Consider the following 19,675-nt stretch of genomic DNA (forward strand, 5'->3'; position numbering starts at 1 on the left):
CTCTGTGTCAGTCTCCCGGAGGGCTGAGTTACGGGTGTGCACCTCCACCCCCAGCAGAGACCATGCCCCTTTAAGTCCCGAAAAACCTGACAGAGTGAGCTCTTCACAGATACTAACTCCTCTTGCCGTTCCTTCCCTTGGCCTTTCAGCCACTGCTAGTTCCAGGGCATGGTGTCAGAAGAGTCGCTTTGAAGATTAAGAGAAAGGAAAAAGAAACCTGACCACTGGCCAAGGTTTGTCCTGCAGAAAACTTGAGGAGTCCGGCGGTCAGGAAGAGACGCTCTGGCTACAGAGCAGACAGCCTTCAAACTGACCACAGGGGAATTTGTACCGAGTTCCTCAAACAGCGAGGCAGAGGGGAAAATCAAGAAATAAACAGAAAGATGCTTTCTCTTTTTCTCTGGAGTGGTCATGTGGACCAGCTGCAATGTGTTTCCCAAAAATGAGTCAGTCAGGGAGAGGAGGCTTGTGTCATAAATCCTGCCTGGACTGAGAACACTTCACCCTGCTCTGGGGCCTCCGCCTGGGCAAGCTCGAGAATCCCAGGTTCAAATCCCAGCTCTGACACTCTCTGGCTCCGGGAATGTTTCACTCTTTCTGGCCTCAGCCTCTGCATATAAAAAATGGGGCAAGTCTTGTCCGCTTCCAGGGTTTACGGGATAAAAGGAGGTCACGTGGGTGCCCACGCACGGCAAGGTGGGGGTGTGGTGGTCCTGGTGGTCGTGGGGATGGTGGTGTGAGTGATTTTCTTGCTTTTTCTCTTTCGAGGTCTCTGGGCAGGAGCCAGCTGAATTTTGTCCCCTGGCTTCTTTTGTTCTTTTTTGTCCCCACTCCCTGCCCCAATACTGGAGATTGAACCAAGGGCCATCACCCTGAGCTCCATCCAGTCCTTTGTATTTTTTATTTTGCCCAGGCTAGGCTCAAATTTGCAACCCTCCTGCCTCAGCCTCCCAGAGTGCTGGGATTACAGGCACACCAGGGTCCCAGTTGCCTGGTTTCTTAAATATTTACCAGAGACCCGTGACCTCTCAAGGGTCTCTGGGTTTGACACAAGACCAGAGCTCTTTTAAGAATGTCTTTCTTTTCTGTTATCTTTGTAAGTTCCCAGGTAGGAAGGGTTGACTCTCCAGGCTAGATGTCCCCTCTGGACTGCTGGGGAGAGGGAGGCCTCACAGAGGTGATGGCAGGCCGCAGGGGCTCACTCCTCTGGAGCCTGGGGACAGGGTCCTGCTGCCTGCAGGGCGGAAGCAGGAGATGGACCCCAGGAGGAGCTGGGTCACAGGGAAGAGGGTCCCAAGCCCAGGGACCTACAGGGCAGGCAGGAAGGCAAGGGATGAGCGACACAGGCCAGCTTTCAACTGTAGGCGGAGGGGCTTCTCGGGACCTGGGGTCCTGGCCTGGGCCTCCGCTCCCCGAGAGCGGGGCGTGGCCTGGACCAAGGGGCAGTCCGCGGCAGGATGCATCTTCCCTTCACACACCCGCGCCCGGGTCCCCACACGGCAGCGCTGCCTGCCTCAGGGGACAGCGTGAGGCCGGTGGGGATGACGTCACCCGTCCCCCAGAGGCAGCTGTCACCCCCAGAGTTTTCCTAGCAGTTGACCTTTGGGGAGCAGCGGGCTCTCACAGCGCCGAGGAGGAGCCGCGCGGGGCGGGGCGCCGTCACCACATCCTCCTCCTCCTCCCCGCCCTGCTGCAGGGATGGCAGCTGCCGGCCAGCGGCAGTGGGGGACCCAGGCTCGGTGCCCTCGTGTCCTGCCTCCCTCCACGCGTGACTGCGGGCCGCACACTCTCCATGCGTCTGTCTGCCTGCCTGTCTGTCCGGCCCGCGTGCAGCCGCCTGGTCCCTGAGGGCCCTCCTGCTCCTGTCTGGCTGCCTTCTGTCCCTGCCTTCCTCTCCGGGGACACCTGCTCCGAAGCGCAGCTGCCCCTCAGTCTGGGTGACTGTCTGGCGGCTGGGACAGGCTGTGGATTCTCACCCCAGACTCGGTTCCTCAGATCCTCATCTCCCACCTCCGCCCCAAACCCAGCTGCCCCCCCAGGAGGCCACCAGACTGCCCCAGAGCGCAGAATGGACTTCTGAGCCCACGGAAGAAGCAGGTAACGGGACTGCGGCCGCTGCCCCCCGGGGGCGGGGATCTTCTGTGCCCCCAGAGCCGTGCCCGGCCGCAGCACCCAGCACCGCTGTGGTGGGAGGGCTCTGAGGAGCCCAGGTCACAGCTAGAGTCACGTCACAGAAGGCTCATGCAGTCAGGCCAGAGCTGCAGCCCTACCAGCCCAGCTCAGAATGGCCGGACCCCTCCCAGGAGGCCTGGGGGCGGCGGGCAGGGGCACGGCCGGGGCGTGCAGACTAGAAGCAGGGGCTGGGCAAGGAAACCAGTTCTGCCAAACGTGAGGTGACAGTCAGCTGGGTGTGGACAGCCACCCAGGCAAGGACAGGCATACAGGGGGACTGGCACTCCAAGGGGCCCATTTTGGCAGGGAGGGACCTCAGCCTGGTGCCAGCTTCCGTGTAGTATCAGCTTTACTTCATCTAACCCTTCGGAGGGGTTGGTGTGCTCGTGTCACCTGAGAAGGAGGGTATTCTCAGCCAGGATGCGGCGGGGGACGGTCACCCCAGCTCACCCCACCGCTGGCTGCTCATCCTTTCCGTGAACCCCAGGCTGGGGCCAGGCGGAAGAGGCAAAGCTCCTCACGTATGGAGGGGCGGGGGGATCGGGAGGCTAGTGCAGGCTGAGGCGGGAAGCTCGGGAGAGGAAGACACAGACAGATTCCTCCCTGGTGGAGGCGCTGGGGAGGAGACGTAAGGGTGAGGACAAAAAGGTGACAAACTGGGGCTCGGCGGGAGCACAGGACGCAGCCTCAGGACATTAATAAGCCACAAGGCTGCTCCTAGGAGGACATCTGCACCCCGCCGGGGGGTGGCAGGGTTTCAGAACACATGGTGGAGTGGGGGAAACCTAGAGGGCAAAACCCGGCCACTCAGCTCCCCAGCTGGGTGAACATGCAGGTCTCTGCTTCCAGCCTCCAGCATCCTCAGCACACCCATCTGTAAAATGGGCACAAAGGCAGAGCCATCCTGTGGGCCTGTGTGCAAGACCTGCAGAGCATAAAGTGATAGCTGGAATTGCAGACACCCCGTCCCTTTTGGGGGGAAGTTTGTATGCTGGGGAATCTGGGGCCCACAGACAGGGACACACTCAGTAAAGATGGCCCTCCCTTCCACGGCCCTGGGGCTCCTTCCTTCTGACATCAGTGCCCACCAGGTTGGAGGTGCTTGAGGATCTTCCAGGAGCTTGAAGAATAGGTGAGGCTGGTGGGCTTATGCAGCCCATTTCACAGGTGTCAAGACTGAGGTTCAGCCAGGACAACTTTAGTCTCCGGTTGACTGTGACTGGGCTGCAATTGGACTCCAGTCTATATGATGGCAAGGAACAGCCCACAGGACAGGATAATGCAAAAGGGGGACTCCTGGCCTGGCCACCTTTAAGAAGGGGCCTTGGGTCCCCATGGCAGGGCATCCATTCCCATGTGTGGGTGGCCTGCAGCAGAGGGGCCCTGACCACAGGTCCCTACGGTAGGCTCTGCAGAAGCCCTGGTCCTACCCATTGCATTCCAGCCAGTGCCCAGGTCCTTCACAGCCCCGCAGAGAGGCAGAGGGAGAGTTTGTGTGACAGGACGTGGCCAGGGAGATCAGGTCTCCGTAGAGGCCAGAGAGGGAGAGGGAGGTAAAGATGGAGCCCCTAAGGTGGAGGCAGAGACCAGCAGGGGAGAAGCTGGATGCATGAAAACAGGCCCCCAGCTTGGGGAGGCACCGACTTCTCTGCAGCGCCAGGGACGCCTGGGGCCTGGCACCTCCACGTGTGCAGGGCGGAGGGGTCCCTTCCTACCAGCACCCCCGGTCCCTGCAGCGGGAGCGGCGGTCCTGACCCTCAGAGCCGTCCCTGGCGTCCTGGGGTTGGCGGGGGAGAGGGAGCTGGTTGTGATTCGGGACTTGGGAATGAGCCCGACCTGGGTTCAAGGCCCAGCTCCACGACTTAGTGCTTGTGTGACCCCGGCGAGCCCCTGATCTCTCTGCACCCTGCGGCCTCCCCTGTGACTAGAGGAAGTCGTGTCAGAACAGAACAGGAGCACGAGGAGGTCGCGGGGCTCTCGCGAGGCTTTGACACACACGTGTGGTGTGAGCGGCCTCTCCGAGTCCTGCCCCGATGGTGCCCCGATGGTGCCCAGAGCCCCAGCCAGTGCTGTGATGAGGACCAGTGCTTAGCAGTGACCCGCAGAGCTGGCTCTCAGGAAACGGTAGCTAATCTGGGCATGGTGGCCCACACCTGCAGTCCTAGTACTTGGCGAGGAGGCTGAGGCAGGAGAATGACAAGCTCCAGCCCACCCTGGACAGCTTAGGTATTAGTAAGACCCTCTCAAAACGAAAAATAGAAAAGGGCTGGGGATGCAAATCAGCAGGAAGGAGGCTCTGGGTTCAGTCCCCAGCGCTGGGAAAGAGAGGGACAGGTTGGGGGAGGGGAGAGAAGAGAGTAACTGTTAGGTTTTACTTTAAATATTTTGGGTCATCGTAGTCTTGTTCCTGGCTGGAACGCCAGCATGTACCGAGCCTTCAGCTAACGATGGATCTTGGGGTGATTCACACCTCACCCCACGGGGAAACTGAGGGCTGGAGGGGGGCGCTTTCTAGGGTCACCCAGGAGGCCCCTGGGAAGGAAAAGAGGGCCACAAGACAAGGGAAGCAGCACATCCTTGAGCAAGGGGTCTTCCTGCCCGCTGCCCCTTCCTCTGCTCTTCTCCAGGCCCCCGGCAGGCGCCCCACCCTCCCCCTGGCTCCCAGGTGCCACCACCCCCACCCTGCCCTGGCCCCAGGCCAAAGGGACTTTTCATGACAGCTCAGAAGAGATCTCTGAGTAAACTTGGAACTTCTACCCTGATCTGAGAATATTCCCCAGGGCCGGGCAGGGCCCCAGCAAGGGCCTCAGCTGCCAGGACACCTGCAGCAGGGACCCAGCCCGCTGCTCTCTGCAGCCCCAGCGAGGATCCGGCCGCCAGAGCTGGCCCTGGGGAGGCGAGGAGCCCAAGCGCTCCCTCGCTGTGTGAGCCCGTGGTCAAGACTGGGCTTCTGTCCCCTCACCTGCCAGGGACCCTGATGGAGCACACAGGGACGCGTCCCTGTAACTTTCTCCTTTGCCCAGGAAGGGCCGCTCCACCGCAGCCCCTGAGCTGGTGGCCTCCCGCTGCTGTGGTCTAAAGCGTCGCTTTTTTCTGCCTTGTCCCCGCCCATCCTGGTGTAGGGAGCTGCCCCCCGCCGCTGCAGCGAGGAGAGAAGCCTGTGGTCTGGGCAGGGCTGCCCAAGTGCGAGGCTGTGCAGCAGGAGTGTGCAGGGGCTGGGGCTGGGGCTGGGCTGCACCGCCCCCCAAACAAGCTGCACAGAGAGGTCCCGGGAGCGAAGGTTGCTCAGGCTCGGGGAAGCTGAGTCCGCAGAGATTTGCAGCCTGGCAGGGAAGGTCAGCTGAGAGGTCACAAGCGCCGGGCAGGACAGGCCCTTTCCCCACGCCCAGCTCCCCCGACTAAGCTGCTAACACAGAACACACACGGGCAGTGTGCCTGGCTCCCGTTCCCACGCCTCAGCTGGGCAGGGGCTACTGCCCATCCCACAGACGGGCATCTGAGCCTCGGAGAAAAGCACAAGAGGTGGCCAGGTCCCGCGTCGAGCTGATGGCAATCTCCTTTCTGCCCGCGGGCATTTGGCCAGCTCTTCCCAGCCTACCTCTAGAACCCGCTTAGCTGAGGAGGTGCTATGGGCTGCAGGCAAACCAGTGCCCTGTCCACACGATCCCCATCATTATCTGCTGACGGCGGTCGCTGTCACTCAGACCCTGGCGCTGGGGGTGTGGCCCTAGAGGGGGGCGGGAAAGCCCCTGGGGACCGTGACAAAGCTGGTGGGACACAGATCTCTCCAGGGCACCTCCTGGGCTGCTCCTTGCGGGACCCTGCACAGCCCCAGGTTCACACAATCATTCACCGGCTACTCGATGGCTCCTCATCGAGCACCTGCTGTGTTCAAGAGCACCGGGAACACTTGGGTGAACAAACCAGCAAATTACCCAACCTCTGGGGCTGATGTTCCCGGCAGAGAGAGGTCAGAAACTCAAAAGCAGAGATGGTCACTAAACCCACCCACTACCGCCGTTGCTATGGAAGAGACAAACATGGCGCTGTGCAGAGCAGAGAACCACAGAGCAATGCCTGGGCTCTTTCAAGGAGCTATGTCACATCCACTGAAGTTGAAACCTGAGGATGAGAACATGAATCTGCTGGGGAAAAGCGTTCTAGGCAAACAGTGTAGTACATGCAAAGGTCCTGAGGTAGGAAGGAAATGTTGAGTCTTAGATCTCTTCTCCTGCGGACATATGGCTCTTAATGTAAGAAAGAGGCGTTTAACACAAGAAAGTAATAAAAGGTGAGCTTGGAGGATGCAGTCTGTGTAGATCCTATCCCTGACAGTGATCCTCACCACCCATGATGCTAGAAAGTATTCTCTAGCATTTAGTCATCCACATAACACATGTCAAGAGCACCGGCTACGTGTGAGGCACTGGGTAGTCCCTGGGGATCCGCAGTAACCAAGAGCACGTGGTGTCTGCCCAGATGTGGCCCAGAGCATGGACGGAACTCCCTAAGCCCTGTTCTCTGGTGAAGGGATGAGCTCCAGAGGAAGGAGTGACTCACACTCGCCAGAGAGATCAGAGGCCGAGAAGAGATGACATTGGAACTGGGCTCTGAGGATCGTGTAGGAGGCCGGCAGTCAGCCGAGGCTGTGGAGAGCTGCAGCGGCTGAAAGGATGCATTTGAAGGCCTAAAGCCAGACGCGCAGGGCACCGAGGAGCTGTCAGCAACTTGCCCGCCTGGAGCCCGGGATGAGTCCTGGGGGAGCAGAGGGGGGCACTGGGAGACAAGTGTTCCACGTGCCAGGCCAGAGATGGCAGGGCTCTCCCCGAAGGGCCGTGGACGGCCATGGGGTGATGTGCTGGGGGAGAGGCCTGGGCTGTAGGCACAGCTGGAGCCAGGGAGGAGCAGCAGCGGAGGACAGGTGGGAAGACGGCCTCGAAGACCCAGGGGACCCAGGAGCCCTTTCTATTTCCCTCTTGGGAAGTCCCTGACTCGCAAACTTCTCCTTCCAGCGACCGGCTGGCTCTTGTTTACGGCCCTTTCGGGGAGTCCCTCCTTACCCATCTCATTTCTTCTTGGTCCCTATGGGAAACGGGCCGCTCTACTTTTACCCACCCCAGCACACGCCACCACCTTTCACTTTCAGCCCGGCAGGGTCACAGCGGAGGTGAGGGCTGACCTGAGGAACTAAGCGGATCCCATTCCCTCACCATGGGGCGGGAAACAAGATACAGGGAAGCCGAGAACTTGGGCCCGTTCCAGTGTGGAAAGGGTGTGACTAATGCTCTCGTGGACAGTGCGCTCTGGGGCGGGCCTGCTGGGTTCCATGTGTATGTATTTCCCTTTGTCCTGTGACCGTGTGTTTACTGTTTAGCAGTTTTCCAAAGCAGATATCAATTCAATTCACACTCACTGAGCATAAATGTGGAGAATATTAAGCATCTATGGAGAGGGGGTTATGCTATATCCTTTCCAGAGCATGGTTTTATTTATATATATATATATGCCTCCAGTTTATTTTCCATTCTATTACTGGAAACTTGTGATGAAAGAAATTCTTAATTTTAACTAAATCAAGTTGACCAGTCCTTTTTCTTTACGGTGAGAGCTTTCTGTGTGTTACCTCAGGAGAGTTGCCCACTACTGAGGTTAGGAAAATACCATCTTGTGTTTTCTTCTAGATGATTTATTGTTTTACTTTCACATTTATATCTACAGTGTATCTGGGATTTACTGTCGTGTACGGTGTGAGCTATGGGTATTTTTCAAGGTGCCTTAGTCAACTCATATGCCACCATTTTTTAATGTCATGTTTTCCATTTAATGTCATGCTTTTCACTGGTATATTTGTTGGAAATCAAGTGATTGTTATAAGTCTGTTTCTAGAGTCTCTATTCTTTTCCATCAGCCAGTTTGTTTTTCTTTGCCATGTTTTCTTGATTATTTTATAGGTCTTGATATTCTTAAAATTGTCTAAACTATTTTCAGCTCTTTGTATCTCTATATAAATTTTAAAATAATTTGGTCAATTTCCTACAAAGAAAACCCTGCTGAAATATTTTTTGATTTTGAGATCTCATTGAAATTTTAGTTCAATTTGGAGAAAATGGATATTTTTAAATCTTCCAATCCATGAACATAGTATGTACCTCCACTTATTTCTATGTGTTTAAATTTAATTTGTCTTAGTAATGTCTTATAGATTTCTATATATAAATCTTGGAAATCACCAGTTAGACTCATTCTTGGGTATTTGGTTTTTGGATTTTATGGAAATTGCATGATTTTTAAATTTGATTTTTTAATGTATGGAAATATAATGATTTTTTAAACATCTTATAATTTTATTGACACATTTTTCAAATCAGATTCCTAGATATACGTACAAGTAGTTACCAAATTCCAAACCAACTCACTTCCACTGACCACTACACAAGAGACCTGTCTCAGTCTTTTTTTTTTTTTTTTTCGGTTTTTCTCCGGTACCGGGAACTGAACTCATGACCTTGCGCTTGCCAGGCAGGCGCTTTTGCCACTGAGCTAAATCCCCAGCCCCCTGTCTCAGTCTTGATTTGGGCTTTGGTTTGGTTTGAGACAGACTCACTATGTTGCCCAAACTGGCTTCAAACTCCCAGGCTCAGGTAATCCTCCTCCCTCAGCCTGCAGGCTAGCTAGGACTACAGATGTATTGCCATGGCCTCTGGCTTAGATAGGGGTTCTTGCCTTGGCTTTTGTAATCTTTTTAGGGTTCTTCCTCTGCTAATCGTGTAGAAGAAGGGATATTCTTGCAAAGCAGAGTGTCTCAGAGTGTCCCAGAGTGTTTCATTAATTTTTTTTAACACTGAACAATTTTTAAAAGTACAATTTGATACTGTTAACTATATGTACATTGCTGAAAAACTGACTCTGGAACTTTATCTTGCATGAGTCAAACTTTATAACTGTAAAGCAAATCTTTATTTCTCTCTTCCCCTGGTCCCCGGCAACTACCAGCCTACTTTCTGTTTCTGTGTATTTGATTACTTTAAATACATCCTATAAGTGGAATTATGTGGTATTTATCTTTTTGCAATTCTCTTATTTTACTTGGCCTAATTCCTCAAGTTTTTTCCATGTTGCAGCCCGGATTTCCTTCCTTTGAAAGCCCAAGTAATATTTCATATATAATTTCTTCTTTATGCATTTACCTGATGTTTCTATTTTTAACTTTTAAAAAATTAGCAAAACTTTGCAGCATTTTATAATCCCACCAAAAATGTAGAAGTATTCCACCTTCTCGACACTCTCACCAACAATGCTCATTTAAAAAAAAAAAAATAACCATCCTAACAGATGTAAAGTATTTCATGGATTCCATGGTTTTGATTTGCATTTTCCTGATGGTTAATGATACCCAACATCGTTTTATCCATGTTTTAGCCATTTGTTCACCTTCTTTTGAGAAACGTCTATTCAAGTCCTTTGTCTATTCATAAATTAAGATGTTTGGTGTTTTCCTGTTATTGAATTGTAGGTGTTTTTTTTATTCTAGATACTAAGCGCTTGTCCAACGTAGGCTTTGCAAATGTTTTCTCTCCTTCTATAAGTTGCCTTTGGATCTTGTTCATTATTTCCTTTGCTGAGCAGTAGTTTTAAAGTTTGGCATAGTTCCATGTTTCTACGCTTGCTTTTGTTGACTGTGCTTCTGGTTTTCTAGCCAAGAAATCGCCACCCAGTGTAATGCCATGAAGATTTTTCCCTATGTTTTGTTGTGCTAATTTTTGTATATTTGTATATTTGCATTGTCTCATCACTGGGATACAATACCCAACACCCACAACTGTAAGGAGGAGAAGTTTACTTTGGCTCAAAGTTTGTAACTGTTTCAGTCCATAATTGGCTGGCTGCAAGGTAGAGGAGCATAGCAGGGGAGAATGGCTCATGGCAGGGCAACAGAAATCAAAGAGGGATCAAGGGAGGAGGAGGGACAGACTCTTCCAGGCCACGCCCACACTGACCCACCTCTTCCCCCAAAGTCACACAGGTAATTTACTTCCACTTCCTGCTTGTTGAGCGTTGTTTTTTTACTTTTCATTGTTAAAGGGTACTGGATTTTGTCAACTGCCTTTTCCGCATTAACTGAGATGATCACATGGTTTTCTGGTCCTTTGTTCTGTTACAGTGGTCTATTATATTTATTGATGTCCATAATTTGAATCATCCTTGCATTTCAGTGATAAATCCTGCTTGGTCATGGCATATAATTCTTTTAATGTGTTGTTAAATTTGATTTGGTGGTACGTTGTTGAGGATTTTTGCATATACTCATCAACAGTATGGGTTGATAGTTTTCTTGCACCTTTTTCTGCCTTTCTACCAGTGCCTCATAAAATGAGTTTTGCAGGCATTCCTTCGTCTTTGGTTTTTTGGAAGAGTTGGTATTAATCCTTTAAATGATTGGTAGAATTCTCTAGTGCAGACATTTGGTCCTGGGATTTTCCTTTTGGGAGTTTTTAAATTGCTGATTCAAAATCCTTACTAGTTATAAGTCTATTGAGGTGTGTGTGTGTGTGTGTGTGTGTGTGTGTGTGTGTGTGTGTGTGTTTCAGCCTTGGTAAATTTATGTTTCTAGGAATTTGTGAATTTCTTCAAAGTTATGCAATCTGTGTCCATATAACTGTGCATAGTTTTCTCTTATCCCCTTTATTTCTATGCACCAGTTTTAATGTCTCCTTCTTCATTCCTGACTTCAGGCACCGGAGTCTTCGCTCTGTTCTCGCAGTCTAAGAGTTTATCAATTTTGTTGATCTTTAAAAGTACAATAAGATATTATACTGATCTATGTCCAGTCTCCTTAAGAATTTTTATTCTAATCATTTATCTCTTTAAATATCTTGGTCTTTTTAGGTATGCAATCCTTGTACCATTCCAAATAAGTATAGTTTCCTAATCTTTATAAATTTGTCTCTTTGCTTTATTGTGTTGATTGGCAAAGGCATTTTTTTGGCCTCAGGTAAAAAGTGTTTCATATTTGGCCATTAAGCATAATGTTAGCTATGTAGGAGGTGAGGCATCTGTGTATATCAGAGAGACCGTTGTTGTCAGATTAATAGGATACAGGAATTATATTTTCTTTACTTTCCTTTTTTTTGGTCTTTTTAAGACAGGGTTTCACTTTGTAGCCCAGGCTGGCCTTGAACTCACTGTGATCCTCCCGCCTCAGCCTCCCAAGTGTTGGGATTACAGGCGTGCACCGCCACACCTGGCCTATATTTTCTGACAGATTTCAAAAATCATAAATAGGCATTGCAATACATTTAATAGGTTCTCTGAACCTATTAAATGATCATATAAAATTTCTCCTTTATTCTGTTATTAAATAGATTACTGATTTTCTTTTCTTTTTAATATTATAGTTAATAATACACACTAATACTGCAGATTAATGAGTTTCATGGTGACATTTTCACACATGCAAATCTACCCTCCCTTCTAGCCTCTGTCTCTCCCCAGATTGCTGATTTTCAAATGTCAAACTAATCTTACATTTCTAAAATAAATCAATATGCCATCATGCCTGGCTCAGGATTTTTGCAATTTATTCATGAGAAAGACTGACCTACAATTTTACTTTCTTTTAATGTCAGTTTTTGGCCTCTTTAACTCCAGTGTTTACTTCATTTGTTCTTAATGCAAGTATTACTATGTTATGTTTGGGAGAAAGCCTGGTATTTCACCATTGTTTTAAATGTCCTTCTTTGTCCCCTCTTTCTTCTCCTTTGTCCTATTTAGAATGACCAATTATCTAAAATTACTATTCTATATTTTCTGTGGTTGTTTTGCTGTACTTTGTTTTTGAACTTTTTAACTTTCTTATTAGAATATGTTTACTGTACATAATGACTACATTCACTGTGCAGGGTTGGTACATGTACATAAAACACAGCTTAATTCTTGTATTTCCCCTTCCCTTTTCCATCTCTCTTCATCTACTCTTGTTGTGCTTTCTTTGTTTGTTTTTTTCGTTTTTGTTTTTGTTTTTTTTTTTTGTCTTTTTGAGACAGGGTCTCACTCTGCAGTTCAGGTTGGCCTTGAGCTCACTTTGTAGCCCAGGCTGCTCTTGAATTCACAACAATCCTCCTGCCTCAGCCTCCCAAATGCTGGAATTGCAGGTGTGCGCCACCACGTCCGGCTTGTGCTTTCTTTCACAAACCCTTTTGTGCCCATCTTAGGACAACATGCACACTTGATTTTTAAAAAGTTCCATCTTAAATTGGTACTTTCCCTGTAATCGCAGCACTTTCCCTGTAATCACGAGGTTTACACAACCTCGTGAATATGCTGTAGTGAAATCTATTGAGTTGTACACCTAAAAAGTGATATTTAAAGCACATGAAATATACCTTAATTGTACATTTTTGAAAATGAAGGTTAAAAGCTGTTCATTTAGACTTTCAAAACCCCACAAAAACAGAGAATTTGTCACAGGTAGATCTGCACCTAAAGAGATACTAAAGTAATTTTTTAAGGCCAAAGAAAAACAATTTCAGATAAGCAGCAGAACTGCAGAAAGAACAAAGCTCAACAGAGAATAAGCGTAGATCAATATTGACTGCTTAAAATGCCAAGATAATGTCTCATAGAGTTTAAACTACATGGAGAATTAAAATGTACGACCGTGATACCCCAAATGAAGGACGAGGTGAACGAAGTCAAAGACTGAAGTATCAGCCACGAAGTGGTGAAAGTACTAATTTATTATTATTTATTTATTTATTTATTGTCTTTTTGAGACAGGGTCTCCCTATGTAGCCCAGGCTGGCCTCAAACGTGCAGCGATCCTCCTGCCTCAGCCTCCCAAGTTCTGGGGTTACAAGCATGCACCACCATGCCCGGCTATAATCTCAGCTTTTGACAATCTCTCTTCTGTGTCTAAGGATTTCCTATTCTGGACACTTCATATAAATTGAATTATACAGTGTTTGGCCTTTGGTGCTGGACGTCTGTAGCATAAATTTTCAAAGTTCACTCATGTTGTAGCACATATTGGTAGGTCATTCTCATTTACAGCTTTATAATATCATCATATGGATGCCCTCCATTTTGTTTATCTGCTCAGCAGCGGATAGTAATTTAAGTTGCTTCCATATTTTGACTATTATAAATAATGTTGCTAAGATCAACTGTATACAAATTTTTTTGGTTGTTGCTATTTTACATGACAGTAGAAGAACTCAGTTCTTTTTTGCTATATACCTGGGAGTGGAATGGCTTTGTCGTATGGTAACATTGAGAAACTGTTTTCCAACGGTGGCTAAATCGTTTTAGAGGCTCGCTCGCAATGTAAAACTGTTTAAATCTCTCCACTTCCTCACCCACACTTGCTATTGTTGTTATTGTGGTTGTTATTACCATCCTAGGTAGGAAGTGGTAGCTCGTGGTGTCTTTATGTGAAGTTTCCTGATGACTAGCGATGCTGAGCTTCTTTCTTATGTTTGTCACTTTTAGACCTTCCTTGATGAAATATCTATGTCAAATTTCTGTCCATTTTAATTTGACTTCTGTGTCATTTAGCTCTTGAGTCCCAAGAGCTCTTTACATATGATCAGTACTAGTCCCTTAGCACATACATTATTTGCAAGCACGTCTTCCCATTCTGCAGCTGTCTTTTCACCTTCTTATTAGTGTCCTTTCAAGCACAAATATTTTACATTTTTATATAGCCCAATATACCCACTTTTTTTGTACTTCCTTTTGCTTTGGGTTATTATATTTAAGAAACTATTGCCTCACATAAGGTCATTAAGATTTACATCTATGTTTATTTTAAGACTTTAACAGTTGGACCTTTTGTATCTCGCTCTTTGGTCTGTTTTGAGTAAATTTTTTTTTTTTTTTTCTTTGAGACAGGGTCTCGCTACGCAGTGCAGGCTGGCCTTGAGCTCACTTTGTAGCCCAGGCTGGTCTTGAACTCCCAACGATCCTCCGGCCTCAGCCTCCTGAGTGCTGGGATTATAGGCGTGCACCACCACATCTGGTTTGGGTTAATTTTTGTACGTGAAGTGAAGTAGGAGTCTTACTTCATTACAGCGGATGTGAATATCCAGTTTCACCAGTACCTTTTGCTTTAAAGACTCTTCTTTTCCCCCCTCCGAATTATCTTGCACCCTTGTCAAAAATCAATTGAACATAAGCATATGGACTTATTTCTGGACTCTCAATTAGACTCCCTTGATCTATATGTATATCTGTATATCAGGACCACCTTCTGCTGCTTAGTGTCGCTTTGCAGTAGGCTTTGGAATTGGGAAGTGCAAATTTGCCCACTGATTTCTTTCTCAAGATTGTTTTGACTAATAATAGTTCCTTAGATTTCCCTGTGAACTTTAGGATTAACACCCCCAAAAAATCCAGCTGGGATTTTTCTAGGGATTTCTGTTAATCAATCTAGGGCCAGTGGTGAACCTGTGACACGCATACCTCAGCAGGCTGTCCACTGTCACTGAAAGCTCTAAACGTTTTACCACCACTGATCTCGTAGTCATTTTAATAATATTAAGTCTTTCAATCCATGAACACATCAGTGTATAGCCTCCATCCATTTAGCTCCTTTATTATTTGTTTCACCAATGTTTATAATTTTCAGTGCACTAATAGTCTAATAAACTAGTCTTGCAGTAACACAACTGATAATGGTTAAAATTTCTTTCTATTATATTCATTTTGGTGTTACTTAGATAAAGTAACTTTCTTAATTTCATCAGACTGCTTATTGGTAGTGTATAAAATATAATTGATTTTTAAATATTGACCTTGTGTCATACAGCTTTCTGTATTCATTTATTTATTTCTTTATTTATTATTTCTATTTTTTTTCCAGTACTGGGAATCGAACTCATGACCTCACGCTTGCCAGGCAGGCGCTGTGCCACTGAGCAAAATCCCTAGCCCCTGTATTCATTTATTAATTCAAATAGTTTTTTTCCAGTACCGGAAATCGAACTCAGGACCTTGCACTTGCCAGGCAGGCACTGTGTCACTGAGCTAAATCTTCAGTCCTCGAATAGTTTTTTGTTGGTTTGTTTTGGTGTGTATTCCTTAGATTTTGTATCTACAAAATGATATCTAAAAATAGAAATAGTTTATTTCTTCCTTTTCAATCTAGGTAACTCTCTTTCTTTCTTTTGCATTTTTTTTCTTTCTTTTTTTTTTTTTTTTAGTCTTTTTGACACCTGAACCGCTATGCAGTTCAGGTTGGCCTCGAGCTCACTTTGTAGCCCAGGCTGGTCTTGAACTAGCAGCAATTCTCCTGCTTCAGCCTCTTGAGTGCTGGGATTACAGGTGTGCACCACCACCCCCGGGTGTCTTTTTCCTATTTGTATTGGCTAGAACCTGTACTAAAGTATTTCATAGACATCACGAGGATGAATCCTTGTCTTGCTCTTGATCTCAGAGATAAACCTTTCAGTTTTTCACCATTAGTTATGATGTTAACTGTGGAATTTCATAGATTCCTTTATCAAAGTGATCTCGCCTTCATTTTTCTTTTTCGTTTATTTTTATTTTTTGTCTTCACTTTTAAAGGCTATTTTTGCTGTATATAAAATTCTGAGTTGGCTTTTTAAAATTTCAGCTTTTCGTGAGGTCCTGGGTTCCATCCTTCATACGCACCACAAACACACACATACATATGCACCACAAACACACACACACACACACACACACACACATACACAAATAAGAAACAAATAATTTCAGGGTCTAAATAACTTTTCTAGTACTCGCTTCCGTAGCACAATGAGCTACATTTTCAGCCCTTTTTAAAATGTTGAGACAGGGCTTCCCTAAGTTGCCCAGGCTGGGCTGAAACTTGCAATCCTCTTGCCTCAGCCTCCTAGAATGCTGCAATTACAGGAACATGCCACCATGTCTCGTTTGTAAAGCTTTTTGAATCTGTGGCTTAATGTCTTTTATTAGTTTAGAAAAATGTCTAACCAGTATCTTCACTACTACCCCTGACTTTTTTCCTCTTTCTTTTCTTTTTCTTTTTGGTCTTTTTGAGACAGGGTCTGGCTATGCAGTTCAGGCTGGCCTTGAGCTCACTTTGTAGCTCAGGCTGGTCTTGAACTAGCAGCAATTCTCCTGCCTCAGCCTCCTGAGTGCTGGGATTACAGGCGTGCGCCATCACACCCAGCCTCTCTTCTCTTTCCTAATTCTAAATGTTTACCGTAACTCTAACTATGTACTGTACCTTTCCACAGTGTCTCACTTCTCTCTTTTGCTCTTCTGTGCACCTTGGAAGATCTTCTTCTGCCTCAATCTGAGTATTCTCTGTTGCCCAGTACTCCAGCTCATGAATCCTCTCTCTGATTTTTCAAATATGTTGCTAAATCCATCTCTTCAGTTCTTATATATTTCAGCTGGTGTGGTTTTCTGTCCTGGGATTTCTAGTTTTTAAATAGATTCCATATTTCTAGTAGAATGCTTGTGCATACCAAGAAGAGTTATTTTAAAACATGTTTGCTAATGTCATTTTCTGAATCATCTATGTGTTTATTTCTATTGTTTTTTTTCTTTTCTTTTCTTGGCTGTTCATTATTTGATACAGTTTCCTAATTTGCCTTATAATTTTAATTGAATGCTGGGCTGGGCGTGGTGGCACACGTCTGTAATCCCAGCACTCAGGAGGCTGAGGCAGGAGGATCCTTGTGAGTTCAAGGCCAGCCTGAGCTACATAGCGAGCTCAAGGCCAGCTTGAACTGCATAGCGAGACCCTGCTTCAAAAAGAAAAAAAAAAAAAATTGAATGCTGGACATTGTGTCTGAAAAATATAGAAGCTTTAGAAGCTATTTATTTCCAGATAGATATTAATTTTCTCCTAAAGGACATGTAACATATAAGCAGACTTCCTCGATAAAGTCAAATCTAAACTATTCCCAGCCTTCCCTTTATTCCCAAGGCACAGATTTTCTGAGTGACTGGATACTTACTAAGCCCATGTTTCTTACCAATTCTTCCCTTGTGAAACCCCCGAAATCTCCTCTGTTTTTCAGCCCAGTCCTTGGCCTGTCCCTCATTCTCAGTGACTGGACAAAGGACCGGAGGAGAAATTGCATTGCAAGCCCTTGCCATCCCAGCGATGTCCCTTCTTCCAGGGACTGGATAGGTTGGTTTCTGCCTGGTGCCGTTTCTGTTTCCTACTCAGTAGTGCTTCTCAGGGGGAGGGCAAGTCTGATACCAGATATTCCAAGAGCGGAAGCTTCCTCTCCACGTGCTTTTTACAAAACTCGTATTTAAAATGTTATGAGGTAACTTGATCATCTAAAGAGACATATATCATAATTTAATTATAGCCAGGGATGGTGGTGCACGCCTATAATCCCCACACTCTGGGAAGCTGAGGCAGGAGGATCACAAGTTGGAGCCCAGCCTGGGTGACTTAGTAACCCTGTCTCAAAATAATAATAACAATAAATTAACACCCGTGATGTCACCAAATTGTTAAGATCTCTGGACACCCTCCCTGCTTACACCCCCCTTTTTTCCTATAGGGCTCAAAATGTGGTGTTTACCACCTCCACGAATTTATTTGTGCTTTTATGACATACGCACATTCGCTTGAACGATACCCAGACTTGCCCTCTGTGGCTTTAGCTGCGACGTGCGTGGTGCTGTTATGCACACGCTCCGCTCCACCTTGCTGGGTTTTTTCACTCCCCTCTGTCTTTGTGACAGTCATTCACTTTGTTGTGTGCGGCCGTGAATGATTCATGTTCACCCGGAGCCATTACATCACGATTTATGTTTTCCGTTCTCCTGATGATGGATACGTAGTTTGTTTCCAATTTTCCTCTACTGAAGGCAGTGCCGCTGTAAACACCTCTGCGTACACTTCTGGTACCCACGTGGAGAGTTTCTTTAGCAGTGTGTGTGGGAGTGACGTTGCCAGGTCTCCGGGAAGGCACTTATTTGCATCTATTAGATCACGCCAAACCATTTTCCGGGCCGCTTGTATTAATTTACATTTCACTGGCTGTGAACTCGAGCCCCCCCCCCCATTAGAGCACACCCTCAGCTCCACGTGAGACAGGCAGGCTGCTATTTTTGCCAATCTGATAACATTTAAAAGGTCTGTCACTGTGGTTTTGATTTGCATGCCTCTCTTCACTGTGAAGATAAGCACTTAGTGCTCCCTTGTTAGCATGGTCTGACTTCCCAACCCCAAGCTTTTCCACGGCCCCCAGTCTCCTGAGGTATGGCCAACTTTTAGTTTCAATCACTGCGGCCCCGGAGATCACCCCTTATTGCTGTTGCCGGTGGATAAACACCGGGGCTTCCCACTGGGGGACGCAGTTAGTGTTCAGAGCAAGCCTACAGCAACGACCGGTGACCCTCATATTTTTTTTCAATGAGCAAACAGAGAATCAGGGGAGGTAGGTAACTTGCCAAGGACACGCAGCTGGGATCCAGCAGACTGCAGGTCAGTGCCCTCCGCTGGTCCATCTGTAGAAGCCTGTAGAGGCAGAGGGCTCAGGGCTCGCGCAGCAAGAGGCCCTCAGGTCCCCTTCTGTCCTCCCTGCAGGGGACACATCTGGGGTCTGGTCTGCCTGAGGGGAGGAGTTGCTGCTGCCGCCCTCCGGGCCAGCCTGAGTGGGGTGAGCCATCTGGGGCTGGATTCCGGGCTGCAGGGGGCCCCCGTGGGCTGGGGGAGTGTGAGGAGGGAGTCATGGACAAGCCCTTGCCGTCCCAGGCTGCTGCTTCCCGGAAGTGAGCAGCCCACCTGCGCGGGTGTTAACCATCCCTGGATCCGGCGGTGGGAGAGCCGCACCCTCGTCCGCTCCTCAGTTACGGAGGACAGAGCGGAGGGCAGGGCAGCTACTCGCTCTGAAGGGGCAGAGCGAGAACCTCTGTTTGGTGACTCGGTGCTGGTGCATCGGAAACCCTTTTCCGGGGCTCCCTCATCCCTACTTTCACACAAAGACAGACGAGTCTCCAGCTCCTACGAGACCTAGGCACTTAGTTTGATGGCTCAAGAAATGCTCGGGTGACATTTATGGTGTGCAGGCACTGTTCTAGCTGCTTGACGAACGTGACTGGTTTAATTCTCCCAAGGGCCCTCCGAGCAGGGTGCTGTTATTATCATCCTGCTTCACAGACGCGGACCTTGGCACGCGGGAAGTTTAGGCAGCCCGCCCGTGGCCACACTGTCTGTCGGTGGCAGTGTGGGGGTTGAACGGTGTGTGCTTCAGCCGGCCTGGGGCGTGGTGCCTCTGTGTCATCCTTGTTATCTGCTGATCGGAGCGGCACCAAATTTTCTTCTGAAACAGGTTTATCGGGGCGAGCAATAGGCAGCAAGGCAGAGATAAACAGCAAGTAGATATAGCACCCACGAAAACCCTAAAGGTGATGGCGTGAGTGGCAGGAGTTCTGGAACATTCCAGCCTGGCTTCGGGACAGGGCAGGCAGCCAGGAAAGCTGAGTTTAAAGGACAAGGGGGGCAGTTTTTTTTTTTTTTTTTTTTTTT

The 19,675-nt window shown here is 47.9% G+C and overlaps 1 protein-coding gene across 1 annotated transcript in view; it reads left to right on the forward strand.

Moving 5' to 3' along the window:
• Window positions 1-1,508: 1,508 nt before the first annotated feature.
• Window positions 1,509-19,675, forward strand: part of Il21r (interleukin 21 receptor) — a gene marked incomplete in the record, with an annotated part of 32,989 nt that continues 14,822 nt past the window's right edge. Inside the window, 2 exon segments of the mRNA XM_013504819.1 lie at window positions 1,509-2,097; window positions 17,205-17,292. Of these exon segments, the coding sequence (XP_013360273.1) occupies window positions 17,291-17,292 (2 nt within the window).

Source organism: Chinchilla lanigera, unplaced genomic scaffold, assembly GCF_000276665.1.
Source record: "Chinchilla lanigera isolate Chin_1 unplaced genomic scaffold, ChiLan1.0 scaffold00092, whole genome shotgun sequence".
In the NCBI taxonomy this organism is placed as follows: Eukaryota; Metazoa; Chordata; class Mammalia; order Rodentia; family Chinchillidae; genus Chinchilla; species Chinchilla lanigera.